At 42.1% G+C, this 26,287-nt stretch overlaps 1 protein-coding gene across 2 annotated transcripts in view; it reads right to left on the bottom strand.

Moving 5' to 3' along the window:
- The window catches only part of unc5a (unc-5 netrin receptor A), a 299,074-nt gene that overhangs the window by 146,748 nt on the left and 126,039 nt on the right, over positions 1-26,287 (bottom strand). For both annotated transcript variants that reach the window (XM_079501568.1, XM_079501567.1), the window contains exon 2: positions 20,265-20,480. In XM_079501568.1, coding sequence (XP_079357694.1) covers positions 20,265-20,480 — 216 coding nt within the window. The remainder of the gene's footprint in view (positions 1-20,264; positions 20,481-26,287) is intronic.

Below are 26,287 nucleotides of genomic sequence, written 5' to 3' on the forward strand. Positions count from 1 at the left end.
TCCTAACGAGAAGTAGTTACACAGACACGAGGCAGGGAAAGTACACGGAAATTATATCGCCACTGTCGGGCAGAAACCTTGCATTTCCATATTTCAACTTCTTTTGCTTAACCCATTTTGGGCGGGAACCCCTTTTGGTGTTAGCATTATGTTATGCTTTAGCTATTGAAAAATAGCAGATCTACAAGCTCATACAAGCTCGTTGTAGGTCTGCTATTTTTGAAAAATCGAAGAACGACTGACATAGAAACTTTTTCAGAAAACTGTCAGGATGTAGAAGACATTTTTAGAATCTGATCTCAGCTCAGAATGGGTTAATGAATGTTCTACTTCGTCACACAATTATGTCGCGCAAAAGTAGCAAAAACAGCTGATCTACAAGCTCACAATGTGCCGACGCATTGCAATCTGCCATCTGCTATCTTTCACCTTAAGTGAAAGTGGTCGAGCGTGTCTGTGGGTTTTAATGAAAAGTATAACAAGAGCTTGTGACTAAATAATGACTACCGTGGATCCATTGTCTGAACGGAACAGTTTGACATACTGTACAAGGTTTGCACCCGACAGCAACCATAATAATGTAAGTTGTGTGTGTCATTTAATAATCTTAAAATGTTCCACATTTTGTATTCATTCAATGCACTGATTCATTAAAATTGTTATGCTTTTATTTATTTATATTCATATAATCTATTTATGAAGTTCAGCTAGATTGGTATTGGTATATTTGGTATTGGCATGGAAGTGGTGTATTCAGAAAGCCTGCTAGGTACTTAATAAGGTGTTAGTGAGGTGACGTCAGAGAGCTCTTTGATCTACCACACAGCTCTGCTCCACTCTGCAGGAGTCAACACGCACAGCTTCTAGTTACTCCCAAATCAATCAATAAAAGTACAATAAGGACCGTCAATCATGCCTCACGTGTGCGTGAAGGACATAGGCTTCTACCAGTTAATCGTATTGTTGTACTTTGCAGATTGAATGATTGATTGATTGATTGAATTTTTTATTTGAATAAAGCAATTTTAAAAACAATATAAACAGAAACGTCAGAATAACAAGCAGTACAAAATAATAAAAAAGCAAATTCAAAAGGAGTGAGAAGAAGCATAGCTTATTGCTCCCACCCCCTTTCCATCAAAACGAAATAGCATTCAATTATCTATTCAATGCAGAAGGAGAAGGAGTTACTATTTGTATTCAGTGTTCATGCAAAATAGGAGGCTAAAATCGCCCATGGTTGTCGTTGCTGTTGTTAGTAGGCCACAAGATGGCGGCTCAGAGTGTGGATTATCATTTCTCACCACGGAACCCCACGAGCCAAGAGCTGTACAGTAAACCTACTTTAAGCCCACATGGAAGAGTCTCCTCCTTGGGGGTCCAAACACAGAAAGCTAAAACCTGTCTGCCGCCCGGCGCATTCTTCTGCCTAACGAGAATCTCTGAGGGCTGTTTAGCTGTCAGGTAGCCTGCCTCGCTCCCCTGACTACACTATTTTTACACCAATGTGCTGTTAATTGACAGAGCAGACTGTCTGAGGGGGTTTGAAAGATACAAGGTACAATATTACAGCTAAACTGTATAAGGAGGAATTGTTGCGTTTCATGCATTTCTTAAAGTCAGCTTACTCGGATGCGACAAAAGTGGAATATTCAGCAAAATGGCAAGAGTGTCATGATGCGTTCGGTCTTTTTAATGTCGATTTGGCCTTTTTATCGATTTATCGATTTAGAGGAATACAGACATTCCACCCTAGAAAAAAATCCTAAAATATGTATTTTATATGCCACATCTATGATTAACATAATGTGACCGGGTCTGGCAAATAGGCCCTCATCTCGACAAGAGTAATTTTTCAGTTTTGCACAGATTATTAAACTACAGAATGTAAGCTTTCATATGATGTATTTGCAGGAGATATGAGCATTTTAAAGTGATTGTACCGTTTTCCCCAAAGCTGAGAAAAGCCATGTTGTGGATGTGGATATGAGCTTTATATGACAAATGTATTTCCTATAAATCCACATGCACATATTATTAACCTGAATATGGCATACATGCAGGATATATTCTGCATAGGCTATATTTGTATATAGCCTATAATATATTGGCATGTATATGTCCATATATACAGTATTTCCTTTCCATAAAACACCCGTTTTAAATGCATTAGACAAGGGGTTCTCAAACCTTTACCAAAAATGTCTTTAAACTGCAAGAGAAAATGATAGCTAGAAGTTATGATGCTGATAACCCACCCTTTCAATAATAGCATTTAACAAAATGAGTGAGATTTGCACCAGGTCAATAAGAGATGGTGACTCTATATTGGCCATGTCTGATATCTGATATGACAGACTACATCACAAATGTATCTAAACTAGATACATAGTTAGTTGCAGCGCAATGGGAAGAAGGAAATTGCGGGATTTGACAGCCCCCACTTCATGTTGCAGTTGTGTTTTTAAACCCAGTATTGTGGCCGTCACATGTAGTAACGGATGGCTACACATCGTAGACACGCACACCCTGGGTAAATAGTATGTGTGCCGCGCGCACGTGCACGCACGCAGTTACGTCCACTCGCGCGATGCAATACAAAAATCCTCCACAGTGTGAACCCATGTGTCTGCAGTGACACTGATGCGAAGTTACTATGAGTCCGTGGTGGGACTGGGAAATAATGCTCGGAAGAACTTGGCATCCGACAATGCGTGTTGCGTGCACTCTAAGGTTGTGGCGGTGAGATGTAGGGTGTGTGTGGCTGGCCAATCACAGCTGTGCATTGCTGTGTTAGTGTGTTGTGCCGTCACGGGGTGCGGCATGTGAGCGGGCTAGCCAATAAGGGCTCTGTGTTGCGTGTGGAGAATTGTGTAGGTTAGTTATTACACGCAAGTTTGCGTGTACAGGCGCGCACATTGGTGTGGGAGCGGAGGGAGTTTTTTCGCGAGGTCCCGGGAGGCTGGCCGTGCGCCGTGGCGTGTGATCATGGCAGCTGAAGTGTGTGCAGTTGTGCTATGTGACAAGGTGACAGGTGTCCATGAGCAAGACACTTAACCCGTAATTGCTGTCCCCGAGTGCTCATCAAAACCATCTAGCAGCCATCAGCTGGGGGAAGCTGAACACTGGACTGAGCGACCATAATTGGGTGAGTTTTGTTGCTGCATGTATTCCGGGAGTAGGACGGAGACTCTACGTCCTCCCAGCGAGGGCTCCTCACTGGCGGGTGAGCCAGTAGAGTAGGACAGAGGCTATACGTCCTCCCAGTGGGGGCTCCTCACTGGCGGGTGAGCCAGTAGAGTAGGCTACAACAGCGGTGGCAAGGAGGGGGAGGAATGAATTGGCATGATGACAACATTTGGAGAAATAAATGTTAAAAATCTTAATAAAAATGTAAGTTTAATTTCTTACAGTAGGCTACTTACTACAAATTCATACCATGCCTAGGCAATGCGCCATGTCCTGTTGTGACACATCCATGTAGTGTAGCCTACATGTACTGTATGACTCAGGTCAATGCCAGTGGTTGTAGACTGGTGAGGACTAGTAGGCTATTAATGTGTACACTGCCACAAATACTACTGTGATGCCACAAATACTACCATGCTGCAGAGCGACTGTGATGCCACGAATACTACCATGCTGCAGAGCGACTGTGTACACTTCATAAAGAGAGCACATGCCTGGACCACATGAACCCCTCCATACCACTACAGCTGTCATTTATATTCCATAAGGCTGTAATAACAGAGAACAGCTGGGCATGTAAATACAGGTACCTCGGAGCGCCCAGACATTCATACGCAAACAAACAACGTCTACAGATGATGAAGTATTGTATTGATAATATTATCTCTGTCTCGGCAGGGATTTACCACAAGGCGAAGAAATACATAAATTCAATGAATGTGAAAGAAGGCCTGCTTAAAAAAACAACAACTACTGAATAGAATCCAACTTTCGGTGAGACTGCGGCTTTTGTAAGAGTGACAAACCTGTAATTACTTTAGATAGAGCCGGTATGGGGCCAGTGTTGAAATACTGGATGTTTTGCTGGGAAGACAAAGCTCACGGCGTGTGGGAGATTAGAATGCCAAGCCATGTTGATGAATGGTAATTATACATTTTCTCTTTTGTCCTGCTAATTGCAGTTAATTCAGTAATTCATTATTGCTGCATGTCATGGCCAGCTAGGGGAAATAGCCGCACACTTTCTCTATATTCAAATAAAAGTACAAAAAGAAAAAAAGAGAGCAGCCAAGGTACACCAATGTCCTCTGTCTACACTACAATAAATATTATTCTATCTGCTTGATCAATACAAGTAATTGGGATGTTTAGAAGTCTGCCGCACGCGCACGCACGCACGCACGCACACACGGACGCACGCACGCACGCACGCACGCACGCACGCACGCACGCACGCACGCACGCACACACACCTCTGATGAAGCCATGTAGCAGACATCTCTTGCGGTCATCCAAGGACAAGGCAAACATAATTATAGGCTTCAATTAAACACCAATGACCTCCTTCTCTGTTTATTTATAGGTCACATGGTTGTGTTCATTTCGTCGACTAAAACTATGACGAAAAATGTCTGTTGACTGCCTTTTTTTCACTGATGAAAACTAAATAAAAACTAAGCTATGACGATGAAATATGGTTTGATGAAACATTTAAGTTCCTTCAATTGTAGTAGTAAGTGTGAAAAACAGGTGAACATAAGAAGAACCATGTTTGCCATGGCTTGCTTGACAAACACATTGACCAACGTGTTTGGTCTCAAGGGCCTTCATCAGGGTGCAACGTGCCTGTGACGTGCACATGCTGTGAGCTGGGCCTTCATCAGGGGGCAACGTGCACATGCTGTGAGCTGGGCCTTCATCAGGGTGCAACGTGCACATGCTGTGAGCTGGGCCTTCATCAGGGGGCAACGTGCCTGTGACGTGCACATGCTGTGAGCTGGGCCTTCATCAGGGTGCAACGTGCCTGTGACGTGCACATGCTGTGAGCTGGGCCTTCATCAGGGTGCAACGTGCCTGCGACGTGCACATGCTGTGAGCTCGGCTATTTTCAGTAGCCGATCTACAAATCATTACGACGCCAATGTTACGATGTTTTTATTAATTAATTTATTTAAATCAGTCATCAATATTTTCTTAGAATAGGTTATATCACTTCAATTAACTTGTGTGCTGATGTGATCTGAAACTGGTTAGGCCAAAGCAGTTTAATTTATTAAATATTGATTGAACGAATACTTTACTGACAAGTATGTTTTTAACAGTACAGGCAGTACAGCCAAAGTTTATGCAAACACAAACATTTCCAGGGGCTTGTTTCCTTTATGCTCCATTGTACTCAAATCATCAATAAGACCTACACTACAATACATATTGGAAAAAGATCACTAGCAGCCAAAGGTAAATTTACTGATATTTACAAACAGCCAAACACTGCCCACGCACACACTCACACACCCTCATGCGTGCATGGACAGACAGTGGGCCAGGCTGAATGACCGCGGGCCAGGATAATGGAAGGTGTAGGCAGATATGTCACAGGAACAATTGACCTTGTCATTTGTTTTGTTTTTTCGATGCATTGTCGCCAAATCCCTCCCCCAGCGCAGTCCAGCCCCCACCGTGCATCCCATAATCCAGGACAGGATGAAATACAAGTCCCATTACGGGGAATGCAGCTAATAACGCATTATCAATTAAGCCTCCTCTGCTATTGATCGATGCCTAGCAGGACCTGGTTCAAGGCTACTCTGTTCATTTAGGGCTATAGGGTCGCTGTCCACATGGTGGAAACCTCCTATGTCCATATTGGTACTTAAAATAAAGACATTAGAAATACCCTACTTCATCATACTACGCAGTGTCACAACAAGGTAGCACCCATCTATAAGCTTGTGATGTAGCTTGTAGATCTGCCATTTAACCCATTAAGACCATGGGGCCAATTCTACAAATGCTTTCGAAATCAGTAGCCTACATGTTCCAAGATGTTTCAAAATCTTTCAGTTCGTAGCGCGGTACATCTGCTATTATAGAATAGCCAAGTAAGCCAACGCTAAAATCTAAAATGACACAGATGCTTTCATGTTTAATATTTGTTTTAATGGGTTAAACAATATATGGAACATATAAGTAAGTATTAACAAGAGCTTGTGACTAAATAATAACTATACAGTGGATCCACTGGAATACAGTTTTTTATTTTAATTTTCTGAAAAGTACAGTAACAGTTTTTTTTTTCTTTTTGGACATACATGGTTCCCACCCGACAGTCTATTATTGTCCCCTTCCCTCCCCCGGCCTCTCTTATTTCCCGCTGTTCATTAGGGCTCTAGCTCGCGGGCCTATCGGCTTTTGCTTAAATTGTGGCTGGATTGTTCTCCGATATCCTGTTAAAGATCATGTTTAATCACTGTTGAGCTGTACCACCGTCGTTACCAAACTCTTAACCCCCGTCCCGGGTTGACCGGGGTGATCACCCAATGACCACCGCACCACACATGTATTCATATGGAGAGATCCGCTCATAGGCTGAGAAGATTTAAGGCCTATTCATACTCCACTTTTAGGTGATAAGGTGACCACCAAAGCGGGGGTTACTGTTTTTTTTTTTAAACAATATATGTATTGACATTTTTTCAATTATATAAAACAGTTGTATATAGCCTATAATATTGCAGTTATAGCTCTCTTGTTCATAAAATGTCCAGAAATAAACACAATCATAACAAACACAACTCAACAACCAAAAAGAAAAACAACCCCTTTTGGTGTTAGCATTATGTTATGCTTTAGCTATTGAAAAATAGCAGATCTACAAGCTCATAGCGCGCCACCGAGTGGCGCGCTACGAGCTTGTAGGTCTGCTATTTTTGAAAAATCGAAGAACCACTGACATAGAAACATAGCTTTTTCAGAAAACTGATGTAGAAGACATTTTTAGAATCTGACCTCAGGTCAAAATGGGTTAAAAGAGATATGGTCCCCATCTTTCTCCCCACATTACTGTGAATGATCTAAAACGGTGGTTACTGGTTAGTAAAAACAGAGAGATGTGTTGGGGTGAGTGGCGAGTCGCATATCTCCGCGTCATGACGTCATGTTGTAGTATTCAGTGGTCACCTTATCACCTAAAGCTGGAGTAAGAATAGGGATTTCACAGGCGTTCACGTATACTGTACTAATATTTGTATTTCAGTAAAAGTAGCAACACCACAATACAGAAAGACTCTGTTAAAGACTCAAGTAAAAGGCCTGTTTTCTAACTTTTACTGTTAAGTATAGAAAAGTATTGGCATGGAATCGTGTAGGTTGGCTAGTTTCGAATAGACAAAGTATAAAATAGGGCTAAAATTGCTTAATGTGTTTTGTAATAATCAAAATCTACAAAGTAACTTGCAGTGTAGTATGCAATGTTTGCCTCTGAGGTGTTCAGTACTTGCGTAAACGTACTAAGTTACTTTCCACCACTACAGTCTACCACCGCAGAATCAGTGAAAAAAGAAAAGTAAGAAAAGACAAAAGCGAGAGAAAATAGATCGAGAGAGAGAGACAGAGATGAATGTTGATTGGCTTCCTATAATGGATGAGAGATTAATGTTGATTGGCCGGCATAATACCACGGATGAGAGATGGATGTTGATTGGCTCCTATAATACCAGGGATGACGGCGGTATTAAGACAAAGGTTAGAGATTCCCACTAAACCTCGGCTTATCTCCCCCGCTTTAGATCGGATATGAATTATGACATCACATAAAAAATCCACGACTCTCGTCGATCAGAAAATACATAATTTATAGGAATGAAAACCTGGCCAGTGCGCCTGGCGGAATGCAAGGGTTAGCTGCCCGCTCTTATTAGTTCCGGTCTGAAAAATGAGAGATGGTCTTAAAAGATTTTACCGTCTACGTAATGTGTGGTATTTAGACTTCAAAGGATTGGAGTTGGGTGCTGATAAACCCTGGGGTCGCACCGTGGGGGTCATTTTATTTCTCTTATAGAGGTCACGAGTGATAAAGCCCAGTTATTAAAGAGAATATCAAACAGTCTATTAATATCCTCTATAGGACACTGGAGGTGGCCACTTCACACAGTTTCATATAAAACCAGTGGCAGAAAGCAACTAAGTACATGTATTCAAGTACTGCACCAGCTGGAAAGCGCAATTTCAAGATGCATTTGAGTATTTCCATTTCCACTTTATATATTTCTACTTCACTACACCTCAAGAGTCAAATAATTGTACTTTTTAGTCCAGCCAATTTGACAGCTTTAGTTACAAGTTATGTTGCAGATTTTGATTAAAGAGGGAGTGCCACAATGTTTGTATTTTTCCAGTTTTCCATGCGTCTATGAGGTGACAGTACTTCATTAGACACCCTGGAGTCATTTTTATGTGCAATGGTGTATTAACTTTGTATTTAGGGTTTATTCCTGGAGGCTGAACCCTTGACAGTCAAACGGGCCAATGAAATAAACAGCAATATAGTGACATCACACTATCAGCCCCTCCCCTAACCCCTCCCCGTTTATCATACAACTACAGCTGTGGGTGCGGCTTCAGTTCAGGTGGATCACCACCCATCACCACCCACCAGGCAAACCAGGCATACTTAATGAACTGGTGGACGTGCCCACATAAAAACAACATTTTAACAAATACTGTACACATTTTTGTTTTAAATTATACCTCCTTATATAACAATAAGACCTGATGATCATGTTTTAGGGTGGAAAAAAAGTCACGGCACTCTATCTTTAAATATTTACAATAAAAGATTAAAAGACGTAAAACATTTCCGAAAACACCGGATCTACAAGCTCACGAGTCACAACGCATCACACTGCGACAGTGTGAGCTCACTATTTTTGGATTACTCGAAGTATAAAATAGGGCTTAAGTGGTTACTGATCAATAATTATAATCCAAATAACATGAGCTACAGTAAAGTAAGATTATGAAATGGGACAGTCTGCATAATAATCTGATAATAATCTGATAATCTGATGCAAATTTACCTTTGTAATTTGACTTAGTCACGATTTTGAATGCAGTACTTTTACTTTTAACAAAATATTTTTGCTAAGGTACTTCTACAGTTGGAGGCCATCGATATTGTCCTTTTATTTTTGCTGAGGTTTGTGTGATCTGCGCAAAAGGACAGTTAAGCCATTTTGGGCGGGAACCCCTTTTGGTGTTTTAAACATTGTTATAATTTAGCTATTGAAAAATAGCAGATCTACAAGCTCATAGCGCGCCACCGAGTGGCGCGCTATGAGCTTGTAGGTCTGCTATTTTTGAAAAATCGTGAAAATATTTATTTCAGAAAACTGGAGGATTTAGAAGGATTTTTTTAAATTTTGAGGTCAGGCCTAAATGGGTCAAATGATAAGGGACAATATCGGTGGCACCCACGTCTTCCATTCCTGTATGAAAGCCACCTGCGTAGGATATGATGACATGTCACACCTGATTATATTCCCCCAGTGCTCTCCATGTTGTCATTGTCAACAATCAGTTCAATCCCCCCGACGGAAAGGAAATGTAATCTCTGGTCCATCTCGTATGTATGGGGCGGGTCTGACCTGCTCAGGTTTTATTGAAATAGGAAGTCCTTTCTGTTGGGTGGAAACCTTGTAAGTCCAGAACCGTTCCTTTTTTTAAATTGGTATTTTCTTAAAGAACGAAGAAGAAGAAGAAATAATAATAGGTTTTTTCCCATTGACAATGAATAGAGAATCTTCGTCATATGTAGACGAGCAAATTGGCTATATCGGACCTACACAAAGTTTAAAAAATAACTTTTAAAATTCCCATTAACAATGATAGAACAATGATAATAGCGCGGGTGTGATTTCATTCAGAATACAATTGGGTGTTAGAAGACATTTGTAGAATTGGACTCAGGTTACCTTTAAGACCTAAAAACATAGCAACAAGTAGACAAATAAATCACACCCATGTGAAGTTAGGGACGCTCTTATCATCGTACATCATCATTTGCACACACATATGACGAAGCCCAGTTATTAAAGAGAATATCAAACAGTCTATTAATATCCTCTATAGGACACTGGAGGTGGCCACTTCACACAGTTTCATATAAAACCAGTGGCAGAAAGCAACTAAGTACATGTATTCAAGTACTGCACCAGCTGGAAAGCGCAATTTCAAGATGCATTTGAGTATTTCCATTTCCACTTTATATATTTCTACTTCACTACACCTCAAGAGTCAAATAATTGTACTTTTTAGTCCAGCCAATTTGACAGCTTTAGTTACAAGTTATGTTGCAGATTTTGATTAAAGAGGGAGTGCCACAATGTTTGTATTTTTCCAGTTTTCCATGCGTCTATGAGGTGACAGTACTTCATTAGACACCCTGGAGTCATTTTTATGTGCAATGGTGTATTAACTTTGTATTTAGGGTTTATTCCTGGAGGCTGAACCCTTGACAGTCAAACGGGCCAATGAAATAAACAGCAATAGTTTTAGAAGACATTTGTAGAATTGGACTCAGGTTACCTTTAAGACCTAAAAACATAGCAACAAGTAGACAAATAAATCACACCCATGTGAAGTTAGGGACTCTTATCATCGTACATCATCATTTGCACACACATATGACGTAAATTCTCCATTCATTGTCAATGGCATTTAATGTTTGTGTTAGGACACAAATCTACACTATAGCTGAATATAGGAGGGCGGGGGCTAGCACCCCTCAAAAACTAAAAGTTGAAATACGGAGATACAAGGTATCTGCCCAACTACGATGGAATCTGTATGTGTGTGTGTGTGTGTGTGGGGGGGGTGGGGGGGGGGGGGGTGGAAGCGAATAATCGTTTCCATCAGCAGGGACAGTCGGGGCTAGATGGAACGCAAACACAATCAAATCAGTTCGCTGGGGTCCGAGAGGAGCCCGGTCGCCCTGTTCTCTCCAATGTGTCGGAGTCTCATTCATTCTGTCTGATGAGAAATCATAGAGTGGTGGAGTGTCCTAATCTATGCAAACACACTGTCAGCATCGATCTGTTACCATGGGATATGTCTTTATTAGAGGCCTGTCACACAGCCCTATATATGCACTGCTAGAGAAAGGTAGCCTAGTACATTTACTCAAGTACTGTACCTGAAGGAGCACGTAACCCGTCTTCAACCTTGTATTCGTGTTAATTGGTCCTCGCTAATGCTCGCTAATCGACAGAAACAACTGTAGGTTATAGGATAACCGTGGTTATTTAACCATAACATTTGCGATAGATACGCATGTGAGAACATCCCAATATGTATTCATACATCCCTGTGGCCTGTCACCTTAACACTTATACCGCCATTGCCGTAGATCTAGGTCAATTAAAGCATATTATTTAATGCTACGCTTAAGACCATTGCCGTAGATCAATGGCAATTGCGCTTTTATAGCGCTTTCGATCGATCAAGCCATAATGCTACTTACGTTAGCATCGGGTAGCTAGCTGTTGTCACAAAACTGGGTCGCCCATCTTCTTCAGATCATCGGCACCATAATAATCCATTCTATCTGTTTCTTTCAATCGCCTGTACCTCCTATTCCTTGTCCCAGATGGCATTTTTGGTCAAAACAACGTTTCTTTGACGGCACAGAGCTGACGATGTGGAGCCCTCCAGTGCCCCGGTATACATCCATCTTATGAACAAGGCCTGTCCAGGACCCGTTTCACTTCCTAGTTTATGTTCACTTCCGGAAGTCTGGAAATGTGGCTTTTCAAAATAAGAGCTCAACTGGGAAAAATGCTGGCGTGAATTAGATCCTAATTTGTCAATACATGCTAGCGGGCCAAGTGTTAAGACCACGGGCCATGTGCGTGATGACGCAGCGTGCTCCCGTGCGCAAGGGTATAAAACCCCCCTGCGACTTCCACTTCTCACCCCAGGTAAACCCTTTTCTTCTGCAAAAGCAAGCGAGAAGGGCCACCTGGCGTATCTATTGCAAATAAATAACCACGGTTATCCTATAACCTACATTTATTCTCCATAGAGAAATGACTTCCGTGAAGCAGGCAGAACCAGGGGATGAGCGAGTGACGTCAGGACTTCGGCGCTCTATACCTTTGTACTTTTACTCAAGTGAATTCCAGACTTTTACTTGGCAGAATATTTCTACATTGCAGTATTGGTACTTTTACTGAAGTAAAAACAAAAACAAAATGTGAGTACTTTTTCCACCACTGGCTACAGTAAATATAAAAAGAGTATTTCCACATTGTTGTATCGCTACTTCAGTAAATAAAACAATCAGAGTACTTCTACTTCCAGCACTTGAGAACAACAGACAGCAGGGGGGGGGGGGGGCTAGGTACAATGGAGAAGATAAGTTACTGGAGACAAGTAATGAGAACCAATAGACTGTCTGGAATGGATCGATACTGGACATTGACACCAGGAGAGGAAGGACAAATTGCAAGTCCCCCCCCCCCCCTCCCGTGTTCAAGAGGAGATGACCGGGGTGGGGGGTGGGGTGGAGTGGGAGAGCGTCCAACGCAGACAAAAACAGAAGGGTGTCAATAATCTTGGAGGGCAGCACAGCAGGGCTAACACACACACACACACACACACACACACAAGCACGCGCGCGCACGCATGCAGCCGCACACATTGGTATTTGCTATACTCTTGTGGACATAAACATTGTACTGTAGGATGGCAATTTTATAAATGCCATTTGTCAAATGTCAATAGTACTACCACAATTAGTACATAATCGTCTAATCACAATTATTTGAGATAATTTTTGCATAATCGTCATAATCGTGCCCAAAAATGTTCATACATAAAACAGCAGAAATAGCTGATCTACTACTACTGATCTACTACACCGTGTCACAAGTGACAGCTATTTCCGTATATATATTTTAGAATGCCAGTAATTTCTTTAATATTTCAGTAATTTGTCATATCTGCAATTAAATCGTTAATCGCAATTATTTGTGTGACAATTATTCGTCAACTTAGATGTGTATTTGTCAATATACAAAAAAATTATCAAGTCAACCTACGAGCTCCCAAGTTCCAAGTTCAATCCATAGGTGATTTTAGCGGGGTGCACATATTATATATGTTTTGGTTTATATTCTATAACGTATATCCATTGAGTTCTCACAGATGTGTACACACGTTATTGTAGGCTATTATTACCTGAAATCCTTGTTGTGTCCCCCCCACCCCATGGGAAATGTGTGGGGTACCCTTAAAAAAAAAAAAAAAAAAAATTAATTTATGATTTTTGCAGAGGCAGAAATCACCTAACCAGGACCATGCAGGAAAGCGGTCCTCACAATGTCTACTTCTCAAATTGTACTATACTTAAGTACTGTATAGGCATGCACACACACACACACACACACACACACACACACACACACACACACACACACACACACACACACACACACACACACACACACACACACACACACACACACACACACACACACACACACACACACACACACACACACACACACACACACACACACAAAGAAGCCCTTTTGTCTTCCGCTGCACTAAATCACGTCCAACCAATAGAGCTGTCTGATGAGGTGAAAGGTCAAGTGTGTGAGGTCAACAGGTCACTATGCTTTTTGACGTGACATATATTCCAGAATAGTGAACGCACTGCGTGATGTCACACCTGAGTTACTTAGGCAGTGGAGGAAAAAAGTACTCAAATGTTTTACTTAAGTAAAAGTATCAATTCAGCAAAGCAGAAATACTCTGGAATTCAAAATTGACTTGCGTAAAAGTACAAAAGTATTTTCTATTCATTTCACAATGTGTCACATCGCAATGGCCGATATATATATATAGGGCTGACGTGGTTAATGTAGTATTTTTGTAATAATAATCAAAATCTACAAAGTAATTATAGTAACTAAAGTTTTCCAATAAATGTAGCGTAGTAAAAGCACAATATTTGGATCCAAGATGTAGTGGAGTAGAAGTAAAAGTATGGGAGATTGGAAATACTCAAGTAATGTACAAATAACTAAGAATTGTACAGACTGTTTAAAGAAATGTACTTCCCACCAGCGGTCAGGTGACTCAGCGTGTGTCATGGTTTCATTGGCTGGCATTAGAAAACACAAGTGGCATATGTCACACATTGTTACTGTATAATCCCACAGCTGCCACTGCGCTGCTGTCTGTGCACAGTTATTGGAAGGAGCAAATCATACGGCAAATTCACATCTTTTCAATAGTGTGTCGTGAAAACAGAGCTGTATACGCTGCGGAAATGCATCCCATGTCATAAAAACATAACGACCCGATCTCCTCGTTCTGTGGAAAAGGCCTCCGACGTTATCATTTATGCTGTACTACAGTACGGTACATCCTCCGTTTATTGTGTTCTCAAACTCTTACGACGTAAACATAGAATAGAAGCATCTGCACTGTATTACATCAGACATTATTATATTATTACATAACAAAGCTATGAAAACTGATTCATTCATTCTCTGGGCTGGTTTGATAACACAATTTCATAGCTGCACTATGGGATAACATCTGATAACATGTAACACTGCAAGATAATCATATGATTATAATCATAATCATGTAATCTACATAAGCTACAGTTTTGACTGTAGTGCATACAATGACATGCCATACAGCTAAATAGCAATATAATAATGGTTTGTTCTGGGCCTGGGCCATGGCTCAGTGGTCCAGGCACCTTGGCTGGTAATCCAGTCTGGCAGTGTGCCGCGGGTTCGACTCCCGATCCCGACGGACTTTACTGCATGTCTTCCCCCCCATCTCTCTCCCCATTCCCTGTCAGCCTACTGTCTGTCCCTCCATACAAATATAAAATAAAAAGGCGAAAGCCACAAAAAAACATTAAAAAAAAAAAAAAATTGTTGAGAGTACAATAGATACATCTAAATTGGTGGCATTTAGAGTATAAGGAGCAAGGTTGTTTTCCACAATATATTTCTTACTTCTCTAGGCATCGAGGCGAGACATTCGAGGGAATGACGTCCCCTACACCCCAACAGTTTAATCGACCAATTGGTAGAGCACATTTTAAGTCACTATTTCTCATTGAAAACCATGCTGAAAAAGAACACTTGTTTGAGCCATTTCTACCATTCGGTTGAGGTGTGTTATGCCAAAGATATCCACTAGATCACCAAGTCAGGTGGCAATGAGGAAGTTAGACAGAGCCTCACTCAATCTAGGCTCTGTTTTGCCACAGTTTCAAAGGTGAGATGATTTATTTGGCATATCATCTCAGAGATGTTACTGAACATGATTATGTAACTTGATACAATAAAAATAACAAAAATAATGGTTAAATCATTTTCAGAAAACATGCTCTACCAAACGGGTCGTTTGTCACTTTATGGTACAAGTAGTGCAAGTTCAGTTTCTTGCACTGTAAAATGATTTAGTCTCCATCTTTTGGATTACTATAGTTTAGCGTGCACGTTTACCACAACGTGACATCTCTACCATTTGATAGAGGCTTATATTTTAATAACTGGTGGGTATGTTATTATAAACAAAATTGATTGTTGTTATTATTGCCTAAAGGAAGTAAAAAATGCGAAGAAATTCTTTCTTTTTACATTGGAAAGAATTGCCAATTTAACTAATTTACTGCCAGAGTTTCTCTAGAACAGTCTTGTAGCCACTGCCAGTGTTTTTGAGAATTCTTACTAATCTTACTAAAGACCCAGAGGATATACATTTGTCTATGACTATGAAAACACCAAATATCTCAAAGGAAGGAAGAGTCTCTACTTTCATTAGGAAAACAAAAAGTGTGTTTCCGCCATGTTCCGTTCTTTAGTTATTAGCAGTTGAATATAGCATGTTTTCACCAAAAACACCCATGGGAACAGAAAGCAGAGAGAAATGCATTTTTGTGAAATCCTATAATCCTGTAACTTTTCCGGCTTGGTTGTATTTTGATCACATGTTTTCCGGTTGTCCCCTGAAATGAACTGCGGAAGAGTGCCTGAGAACACAGATTTCAGTCTACAGACGATAATGGCGGTGAATTCGACAGTATGTTGTTAAGACAGATGCTAGGTTTGATTTTGTTTTTGTACCTGGGTAGCCTTGTTTCTTTGAAGCACTACATTGTTCTCTTTCCACTCTATTTATACAACCATTTAGCATTTACCCTGTTGCTTGCCAACTAGAGTTCATGCCATTTACTGTGATGTCGCTCTGGGTAAGAGCGTCTGCTAATGTCCCCCCAGACCCCACATTGAAATTGTAATAGTAGTAATTGCTTTTGATGGTTTCTTGAGACTGGGCCCACAGATACCTCCTATGAAGAGGTGTGCATTTGACCGTCAAGGCTGGGACAGTGATTACAGCCCTCCACCCCCAGCCATCAACTGGTTGGCCTCCCGCGTCCCTGGGCTTGCCGCTTGTTAGGGCCGACAGTGTCATATTGAACACGTTTGCTTCAATCATGGAACAATCTCCTCCCTCGGCTCAGAAACCCCGGTTTGTTTTCCGTTCCGTGATTGCCTGCCTCGCCAGATGATCATGTATTCAGCAGCGATCCGCAACTTCAAACCTCCCAATTTACAGTGTGCTAACTTATTGGGGAAACAAAAGCAATGACAAGCTTTCTGTAGAAGAGAAACACATGCACGCATTCTCGTATTTTCTTTTGTGTGACTTATGTCAACGTAAATAGACATGCAGACTCATCCACTTCTACAAGAACTGACGCGCACGCACTCACGCATGCGCACACGCACACGCACACAGTAATTTGATCAGGGATGCATAAATGCATTGTCTCATTGTTTTTTATATTGAAGGTTTACCTTGTTGATATTTTATCTGCCTGCTCCTTAATAAAAGGTTAGGCAATTAATTCAGTCTTTTCCAAGGCAGTACTTCGATGTGCTGCGTTGTGCCACACAATATACATAACCAGATAATAATGGGGCAAAAAACACCACCTTCGTCGTTTGCCGCCACAAGTATGAATTTGCATTTTGTCAATAGCGGTGTGGTGTTCGCTAAAGAACACGACACGCGCCATAAACCTCAGTTTATGAGAACATAACATTACCGAGGCAACATCGCTCCGTCAATGTTCAAATGACAATAAGCCATTTACCATGTGGTTATCTACCATTAGAGGCAGCATTTATCTGACCTCTTTCCCTCAACATTCGGCTCAAAAAACGAATTCTACTTTGCTGCCACAAAAATGTGGAATGCCTTAGCAGAAGCCATTAAAGATGTCGACTCCCTACCCAAACTCAACACTAACATGAAATAATGGCTGATGAGCATAGTTTAACTCATTGAAGAGGCCCATATCCCACCCCACCCGCAGTCGATCTGCAAGTTCACCGCGCGTGGCACCGCAACGTGTCATGAGCTTGCAGATCGTCTATTTTTGGCGAACGACACGGTGCCCAACCGAGTGTGAATCAGGCATGAGTGGCTCCGAGGCTCGCCCCCTCAGCGCTGTGCTTTTCACACTGTGGCTTCGGATGATGAATGTGCTAGCCCCGCCGTGTGTGTGTGTGTGTGTGTGTGTGTGTGTGTACGACTGTATGCGCGCGCACGCATGTGCGTGGTGGAGAGCTTGAAGGACGTGGTGGTCGGACGCTCAGGTGTGGCTGGTCCAAGGCGCACAGCATCGATCTCTCAAACACTTGTCGCTGTTTAATGTCAGAGCTGCCCTGAGGACTGTTACCGATGTGGCGCACGCACGCACACACACCTCAGGACTGTACCAACGGTTCCTCAAAGCTTGTGCATGCACATTATGTGTGACTGAGTGACTTTGTTCATGTGATTGATTGCACACACACACACACACACACACACACACACACACACACACACACACACACACACACACACACACACACACACACACACACACACACACACACACACACACACACACACACACACACACACACACACACACACACACACACCTGTGACGGCCCTCTCAAGCAGGCCGTCACAGTGAACTCTTAACTCCCACCTGTTGCCAAGCAACTAGCAGCCAGTTATCGACATGCTACTGTACGTTGAGTTGAAGGGAGACATGGTGACACACATTGATTGACAATTTATACGCCGTCACTGTCAGACATATGGCCTAAAATACCTCCCATTTCTCCAAGGCACTTAGTGTTAGGGGTGTAATGATACATTTTGACATCGATACAATACACATCATGACGTATCGTTGCCGATATGATACGTTGATACATGTACGATATTTGTTCATTCATAGCGATATGATTTAAAATCTACTATTCAGCCAAAAAATCTATGTGTGAAATGGATGTTGTGCATGGTGCAGGATTTGTCTTTTAAGGGAAATATTAATTATTATGGGTTATACTTAAGTGACACAATGATTCACTGGCTAATAAATCAACATTCTGCCCGACAGCATCAATATACTGCTGACTACTTTGGCATGCCTATAGTGTCTGTGTGTGTGTGCGCGTGCGTGTGTGCGTGTGTGTTCTGTGTGTGTTCTGTGTGTGCGCTTCTGTCTTGCCGGCAGTGTTTACTCTAGAATAGTTTTGTTGACCCCTGACAAGGAAAGTTGTTGTCTGTGGTACAGTGGAGTACAGTACACAGTACATGCCCCCATGACACGGCAGAACGGATTTGATTTATCATCATCTACAGAGTTCAGAATTGATGTTAAACAAGCATCATACTGTAAGGTTTGCATGGCACTCTGCCCTTGGGCCAACAAAGTGAAATATTTGTGTTGTTTTGAATACTATCATTATAGAGGACATGAATAAAAATGTCTCTTATGTATTAAAGACACATGGTGTGTGTGTGTGTGTGTGTGTGTGTGTGTGTGTGTGTGTGTGTGTGTGTGTGTGTGTGTGTGTGTACAGTATGTATACAGCAAAACAAAGAACACAATCGTCTTATCGAGAATAATTATAGCTCCGAACAATGTTATGTAAAGTCCATCCAAAAGTCAAAAGCTTGAAGGACGTTGCTCAGTAGGAGACTCCACCGGTCATCAAGGCATTGGCTCAGGAATGAAACAAAAACAAAATAAATCTGGGTGTGTAATTGAGAGAAAATTGGGTGAACTGCTCCATTAATCCATTTATAGGCTATTAAAAAAATGCTACAAAATAGCAGATCGACAAGCTCACAGCACGTCACTTCGTGCCACGCTGTGTGCTGTACATATGCTATTTCTGAAATGTTTGGAAAATTACAAATTTGGATAATAATTTTGCCAGGGGTCCCTGGCAAAACCTTTTCAGATAGAGAGTCCACGGACCAAATACATGCCAATAGGCTCTATGCACACACGCCATTTTGGAAAGAACTTGGGCCCCTTCCCTACTTCCTTCACAGGTGTCACCGATGATACTAATGAAGGCTCTGTTCCATTCTGGTCACAGAACAGAGTCAGGGTGCTGCTATTGTGCATGTTGGCTCACTGGAAACACTCTGCTACACCAGTGGGTCTCAAAGTGTCCTTGAGTTGGTTGCAAAAGGCCGCATACAGGTCTGTGACTCTGAGAGTGTAAAAACGGAACCAAATAGACCCTTACGGGACCATTTGTGACCAGATTTGACTGAGAGACTGCCATCGCACAAATTCCAGCTTTTCACCAGAGGAGGTGAAAAAATGAGTCAAAATGAGTTTATAGCACAGGCAGAATCTTCACATACTAGAGCATGTCTGAAATAAGTGTCAGAGCTGAAATCGACATCGTAAATATGAAATAAATGCTTTAACATGTAGCTAGGTGTAATGTTAGAGACCACATAAGTGAACCTTTCAAGCCTGTTTTCTCAACTCGCTGTTTTCTGCAAGACATTACTCTATAAGCCATATCTCCAAAACTGGTGGGCCAAACTGAACAACCAATATGTCAATTTGAAGCTATGATTCTCTGCTTTCATATGACATGAAAAGACGAAAATTCAAAAAAATCCAATGGCAGTCCCTCAGTCAAATTTAGTCACATTTGATTCCATTTGTACACTCTCAGAGTTATGGGGGTCATTAAAATACAAAAAAGTTTGAAAACCACTGTACACTAAATGGAACAGAGCCTTAATTAGTATCATCGGCAACACCTGTGAAGGAAGCAGGGAAGCGGCCCGGAAGTAGGAAGTTATTCTGTGTGTAGAACCCATTTGGGGGTCATTGACATAAAAACATGTGTGAACCACTGCTTTTCGGGGAGGTGGGTGGGTACCTGTGGCAGGGTCGACGGTGCGTTCGATCAGGTGGTCGTCCTGGTGCACCCACTCGCCGTTGCACTTGAAGTAGATCTGTGTGGCGGGCGTGGAGCGGCACGTCAGCGTCACCGGCTTGTTCTTCACGATGTACTCGTCCTCGGGCTCCACCAGGAAGTGAGGTAGCAGGTCCGAGAAGGCGGCAGGGAGCGTGGCTGTGGCGGCGTGCTCTGAACCTTGAGGAACGAGAGGGAGAGAGAGAGAGAGAGAGAGAGAGAGAGAAGCTGGGTTTAGAGCGAGACTGATACAGACTGATGCATCAGTTTGGCTGATGTATTACTATCGTAAAGATGATTCTGATCGTCGCTATCGGGCAGAAACATTTTTGTATCAACATTTTGGGCATGTAATTATAGGTGAACATTTTCGATGTACGCGATCACAAGGCGTCACAAAGTACATCAGAGCTTTTGAACGCTTAAGTGGTTAAATATAAAAGTTAAATGTTACATTTCCGAAATGGAAACTTTAATCTGTAATCTTAGTCTGTAATCAAATCAATCTTTTCAAATTTGCACTTTGGCAAAATATGGGTCAAAACATCAGGAATCGGCAGTCTAGGACTCTCAGGATTGCCATCAGGACCAAAAACCTGGCATCAGCCCGGGCTCTCATTTAGAGGAGGAGGGAGGAAGCAACCCGTAGGCTTTCAGAAACCTCGTTGAGAGTTAAATCCTTCATGGTGCGTTGGCCTTTATGGCTGCTTTCCATTGTGCGGAGCGGACGGAAGTGTCAGCATAATGGATGACTCGGAAAGGACATTGTGACCAAAACCGAACACTGTATTAAGACTTGGTGTCCTTGGGTGAATAGCAGCCATGTCCTAATATGTTAAAAGCATGAAGAGAAGTAAGACTAAGGAGACAGAGAGAGTACAAAGACTCTATATACCAAGTGAATGCAAAACATAGAAATATTTGTTTCAAGTGTATCCCAACCTTTCCTAACAATTCTTAAAGCTAGTTGCGAGAGAGAGAGAGAGAGAGAGAGAGAGAGAGAGAGAGAGAGATGGAGAGTAGTAGTTGTTGTTGTTGTTGAGATATTGTTGTAGCAATGAAAAGAGCCGAATTTGGCCTTGTGTGTTTCCGGGCCGGGTACGGACGGACGGTAAAGCACTGAAGAAAGCCCATTGTCTGCTGTGCTCTTTATCAAAGCCCTTTAAACATCAGCGGCTAGTGATGGAGCGGCCTCCATAAATCTGCTGTCTGGGTGACTAGGCCACTTCAGACGCTGTTTTATGGGTCTTGAAGCAGGCCTCTAACTCTGGGCCGCATTAAGCAGGACAGAGGAAGAGGAAAGGAAGGAGAAGCTCTGACTGACTGACTGTCAGCCCCGTCAGCCTGCCTGCTTCCAGAATGACAACGAGCCATTACCTCGCTCCCTCAGCGAGCCATTTACCCCAGGAAGCACCACCAAGGTAACATAACACAGGAGGGATAACTGTAGAGAAGATACAAGTACATTTTACTCAAGTCCATTCATGTCTATTGTCTATACTTAACTATACTTTTACTCCACTACATCTCAGAGGCAAATATTGTACATTTTACGCTAGTACAAGCACCGCTGATCCAACCGCTGTCTGAATCAGTGTCAGAGAGTACGGGTTGCACCGTCTGTGCACATTTTGTCACCATATATGCAGATCTCTGTGTCCGTCTGCCTGTGTCCCTTTTATGCCCATACATACAGCATATGGAGATCCCTGATGTCATTTGTATATGCCCATACCCTATATATATGTGCATGCCCATTGCCCATATATGGACGTATCAGTCGGATCAGCGGCATATCATATATGATACGTGGCCGTGGCCCGCCGGACGGCCCTCCCAGAAGCCAATTTTAAAATCTCAGCACCGCCACCCTGAGGATTACAAAACAATATATGGGTGTAACGATACATTTTAACACTGATACGGGACGTATCACGATACATGGTTTATGATACGATACATGGACGATATTGGTCAGGTGATACGATACGATTCAATGATTTGAAATCGATACAGTAACTATTTAGCAAATACATTAAATATGTGTGAAACTTGTGGATAGTGCAGGTTTTTTTAAGGGAAAGATGTATTATTATGGATATAAATGAGTAAAAAACGGTGATTCTCTGGCAAATAGATGGACATTGTATTCGAACACATAATATGGACAAACCCACGCCTTGACATGAACACAGAGAATACACACATATTGATGGACGAATTGTAGCTATATGGAATGGAAAAGTAATTAAACCCAACATTTTATTTTTTCTTCTTAAAATTGCTAAATACAATGCACAAACCACTGCACACTTAATGGAACAGAGCCTTAATTAGTATCATCGGTAACACCTGTGAAGGAAGTAGAAAGAGTTATTCTGTGTGCATAGAGCCCATTAAAGCTCATGTTATACTTTAGTGTATTCATCAATAGCAGATTTACAGGCTCACAAGGCGGTGCTAATGTGAACTTACAGATCTGTTATTTTTGAAAGAACATTCTGCGTAATGTGTATAAAAATGTTGATTGAATACTTTTGTACTTTTTTTTAGTACATTTTTGAATACAGGACTTTCACTCATAGTATTTCTTGCAACTTTTTTTTACTGAGGTTAAAAATGAAAAAATATATATAAAACGCGTTCTTCCAGCACCGGTAGAAAGTGTCCTTCAACGCCACAATTTAAACTCAAAGCTAGGTAGTATTTCTACCTTGCAGTATTGATACTTTTACTTAAGTAAAACATGTTGAGTACTTTTTCCCACCACTGCCCTTCACCAGCCGCATGCTTTCTGTACCTAAACAGATTAGCCCCATGAGTGAGAGCTAGAGCGCATTATGGAGAGGGACGGCGTACGAAAGAAAACCTCTTTCCACCGCCACAGACTCTCGGGGGAAACTAGTAAATCCCAAAATAAAACCCATTTTAAAAGGAGGGTAATATTAATTTACTGCCCTGAATCCAATATGGCTGACAGGCCCGGCCGTTTACAACCGGCTTCATTACTCCCCGTGTGACCGGCCCGGGCTGGGAATGCACCGCTCTCATAATGAAACCGCTACGCTTCTGATGACCTTTCAACCCCCACCCACCCTTCATACTGTACAGTAACACACACACACACACACACACACACACACACACACACACACACACACACACACACACACACACACACACACACACACACACACACACACACACACACACACACACACACACACACACACACACACTTCAACTAAGGGGCTTAGCGGTGTGATAATATTTTTGCCTGCAACCAGGGATTGGACAGAAATGAAATAGCTCCGTAGCAATCTTTTTTTTGTATCTGTAATTTTTGGGTGCATTCCAAAATTCCCTTTCCAACAGTAATTCATTGATGTTAAAAGGAGAATGTACTTTGTAGGGATGCACCGATAGGGAAATTCTTGGCCGAAACCGAATACTAAATATAGAAAAAAGTTGGCCGAAACCGAATATGATGTTATATCTCTCTTTTTTTTAACAGCTTTTGTACCATTGCATTCATTGCATACATTCATTCCAGACTGACTGTTGAAACATTTTAACAATATCTCTGATATTTGACAGTATTGCGAAAATCAAGTACTCCAGCGCTTTAACTCAAGGACAAATTATACTATACTGTGACTGGAGTACTGGCCTGCCTGGGGTTGAGTATACTTTGTCCAGCACAGCTTAGAACCTTAGCCTGCATCACATAAACACCAGCCGGGGGTATAAAGAAGTCATTTGGGTGGGTCCCATCTCCTCAGCACACCACACCGCACATCCTCAAATTGTCTCTCCATGGTCTTCTCTGCGTTTTAGCCCTGCGTGTGTGTGTGTGTGTGTGTGTGTGTGTGTGTGTGTGTGTGTGTGTGTGTGTGTGTGTGTGTGTGTGTGTGTGTGTGTGTGTGTGTGTGTGTGCCGAGTGCTGACTGGCTAATTCATCAGAATGAGACACAGTGACGCACGGCAGCGCGGCCGCCACTGAACCTCGCTAATGTATGGTGTACGTGTTTAACTCTTAATGAAAACTAAATGTTCTGTGTCCGATGAAAGACATACATCACTCCCTGACACCTCGTCACTCTCTCGTTCCCCATTTCCATGCACATTTTCTTATTAGCGTGTACAAACCCTGTGATAAAAGTGTCATTAATACGACCGGGCAGCAAGCGTACTGCTTTCCATTATTGGCTGTGCGTTTGTGTCTGCCTGTGCCTGCGTACATACCGTACGTGTGTGTGTGTGTGTGTGTGTGTGTGTGTGTGTGTGTGTGTGTGTGTGTGTGTGTGTCTAAAAGAAAAGCCACAGTTCATTGTGAATACTGACCAGAAATAGAGCTAAAACGATTTACCGATTCTGCCGATAATAGAGCCGGTTATTTGACTTCTTTGATGACAAAAATCACATTTTTCAAAAGTTGCAGACCTACAAGCCCACAGCATATCACAATGCGTCCCGCTGTGAGCTTGGAAATCAAATTTATTTTTTCAAGATTGAAAAATGGTTAGTATCCGTATTGTGGCAAACGGCGTTACAATAGCCGATCGACAAGTTCACAACACGACCCTCGGCCTTCATCTGTTCTGACTTCCACGTTATTACTCTCGCCACCAGTGCTGTCCGGAGGGCCTGCTGGAACTAGCAGCAGCCACCGGGCTCCACCAAAATTCTGTGAACTGCCATTGCATCTCTGTATACAGTATAGATCTATTGTTTCTATTTTACCGACGGCACAGTGCGTAGGGCCCCAAATGTCTCCGGACCCAACACCTAATACGCTTGACTGCGTCACAGCATTCACGCCTCCTCCTGTGAAGTTTAATGTTGTTGCTGTCGGGCAAAAAAAACTCATCTAACTTGTTCTGTTTTTTGTCAGGTGAAACCTGACATACAACAGGCCCGTTTTGATTAGCAACGTAGTCATGATTGACTGCATGCCCCCTAGGCCAATGGGAGTCTGACCCCATAATGCCTCAGCACCCAGACCACACCACACCACGGCTGACAACAGGCTGCTACTGTATCTGTAGAGCAGGAAAGCCAGAACAAAACAGTGATTTAACCAACAAAAGAACGTTGCAAACGAACAAAAACAACTGCCGTGAGGTTGTGACAGAGAAACATACACGTTACCAAAAAAAGGAAAAAAAGGGGACACAGATGCACAATGGAGAGCGCTTGTTTCACCTGGCAAATATGACTGTCATCATTTCTTGTTCATAAATTAACGCCCTTGATTATACTACAGTCACACAAAAGTATCAAAAGTAGCAGATCTGCTTAGCACAAGAGTTCTTAAAAAGTTCTATACCTTGAGTCAATGTCACTGTGGAAGGAGATATAAGGTGGCGAACTTAAAAGAGGGTCCAAGGCAGCTCTGTCCAGTTGAAGTAGAAAAATCCTTTATTTCATTAATTAGTTAAATATTAAAAACAAGGGTTAAAAACACGACCTATAGATAGCAGATATGCTTGTTGATCCGCTACTTTTGCTATTTTTCTATTTGAATCCTGAAAAGTAACATGAGCTTTCCACCTGACAGAGATGACAATATAATATATGTACTTAACTTAATTTCTATTTTTAATACAGCGGATATCCAGTACAACAGCATCTTCATACTATCATTGACTCTGTGTTTGTGTGTTTATTAAGCCTGTGTGTTGTTTATGCAAGTTTCTCCGAGTATGTGTGTTTTGTCACAAAAGAAAAGGTCACAGTTCACCGTGAATACTGATCATAATTGCTCTACCCCGAGAGAGCACCCCCAAATACTTTGCTAATAATCGGCGTGGGGGCCCGGTGTGGCCTGCAGGCAGGTGGGGCACGCCGGGTCAGGCTGTTTGAAAAGTGTGCTGGTTCCTAATGATGACGCTGTCTTCCTAATGGGCCAGCTTCCAGCTTCCATGACCACGGCCATTAGTCAGCCGGGGCCGACCTTCTGGTACTCCTGGCACTGGCAGACTGAA

This window comes from Electrona antarctica (genome assembly GCF_951216825.1).
Source record: "Electrona antarctica genome assembly, chromosome: 1".
Classification (NCBI taxonomy): domain Eukaryota; kingdom Metazoa; phylum Chordata; class Actinopteri; order Myctophiformes; family Myctophidae; genus Electrona; species Electrona antarctica.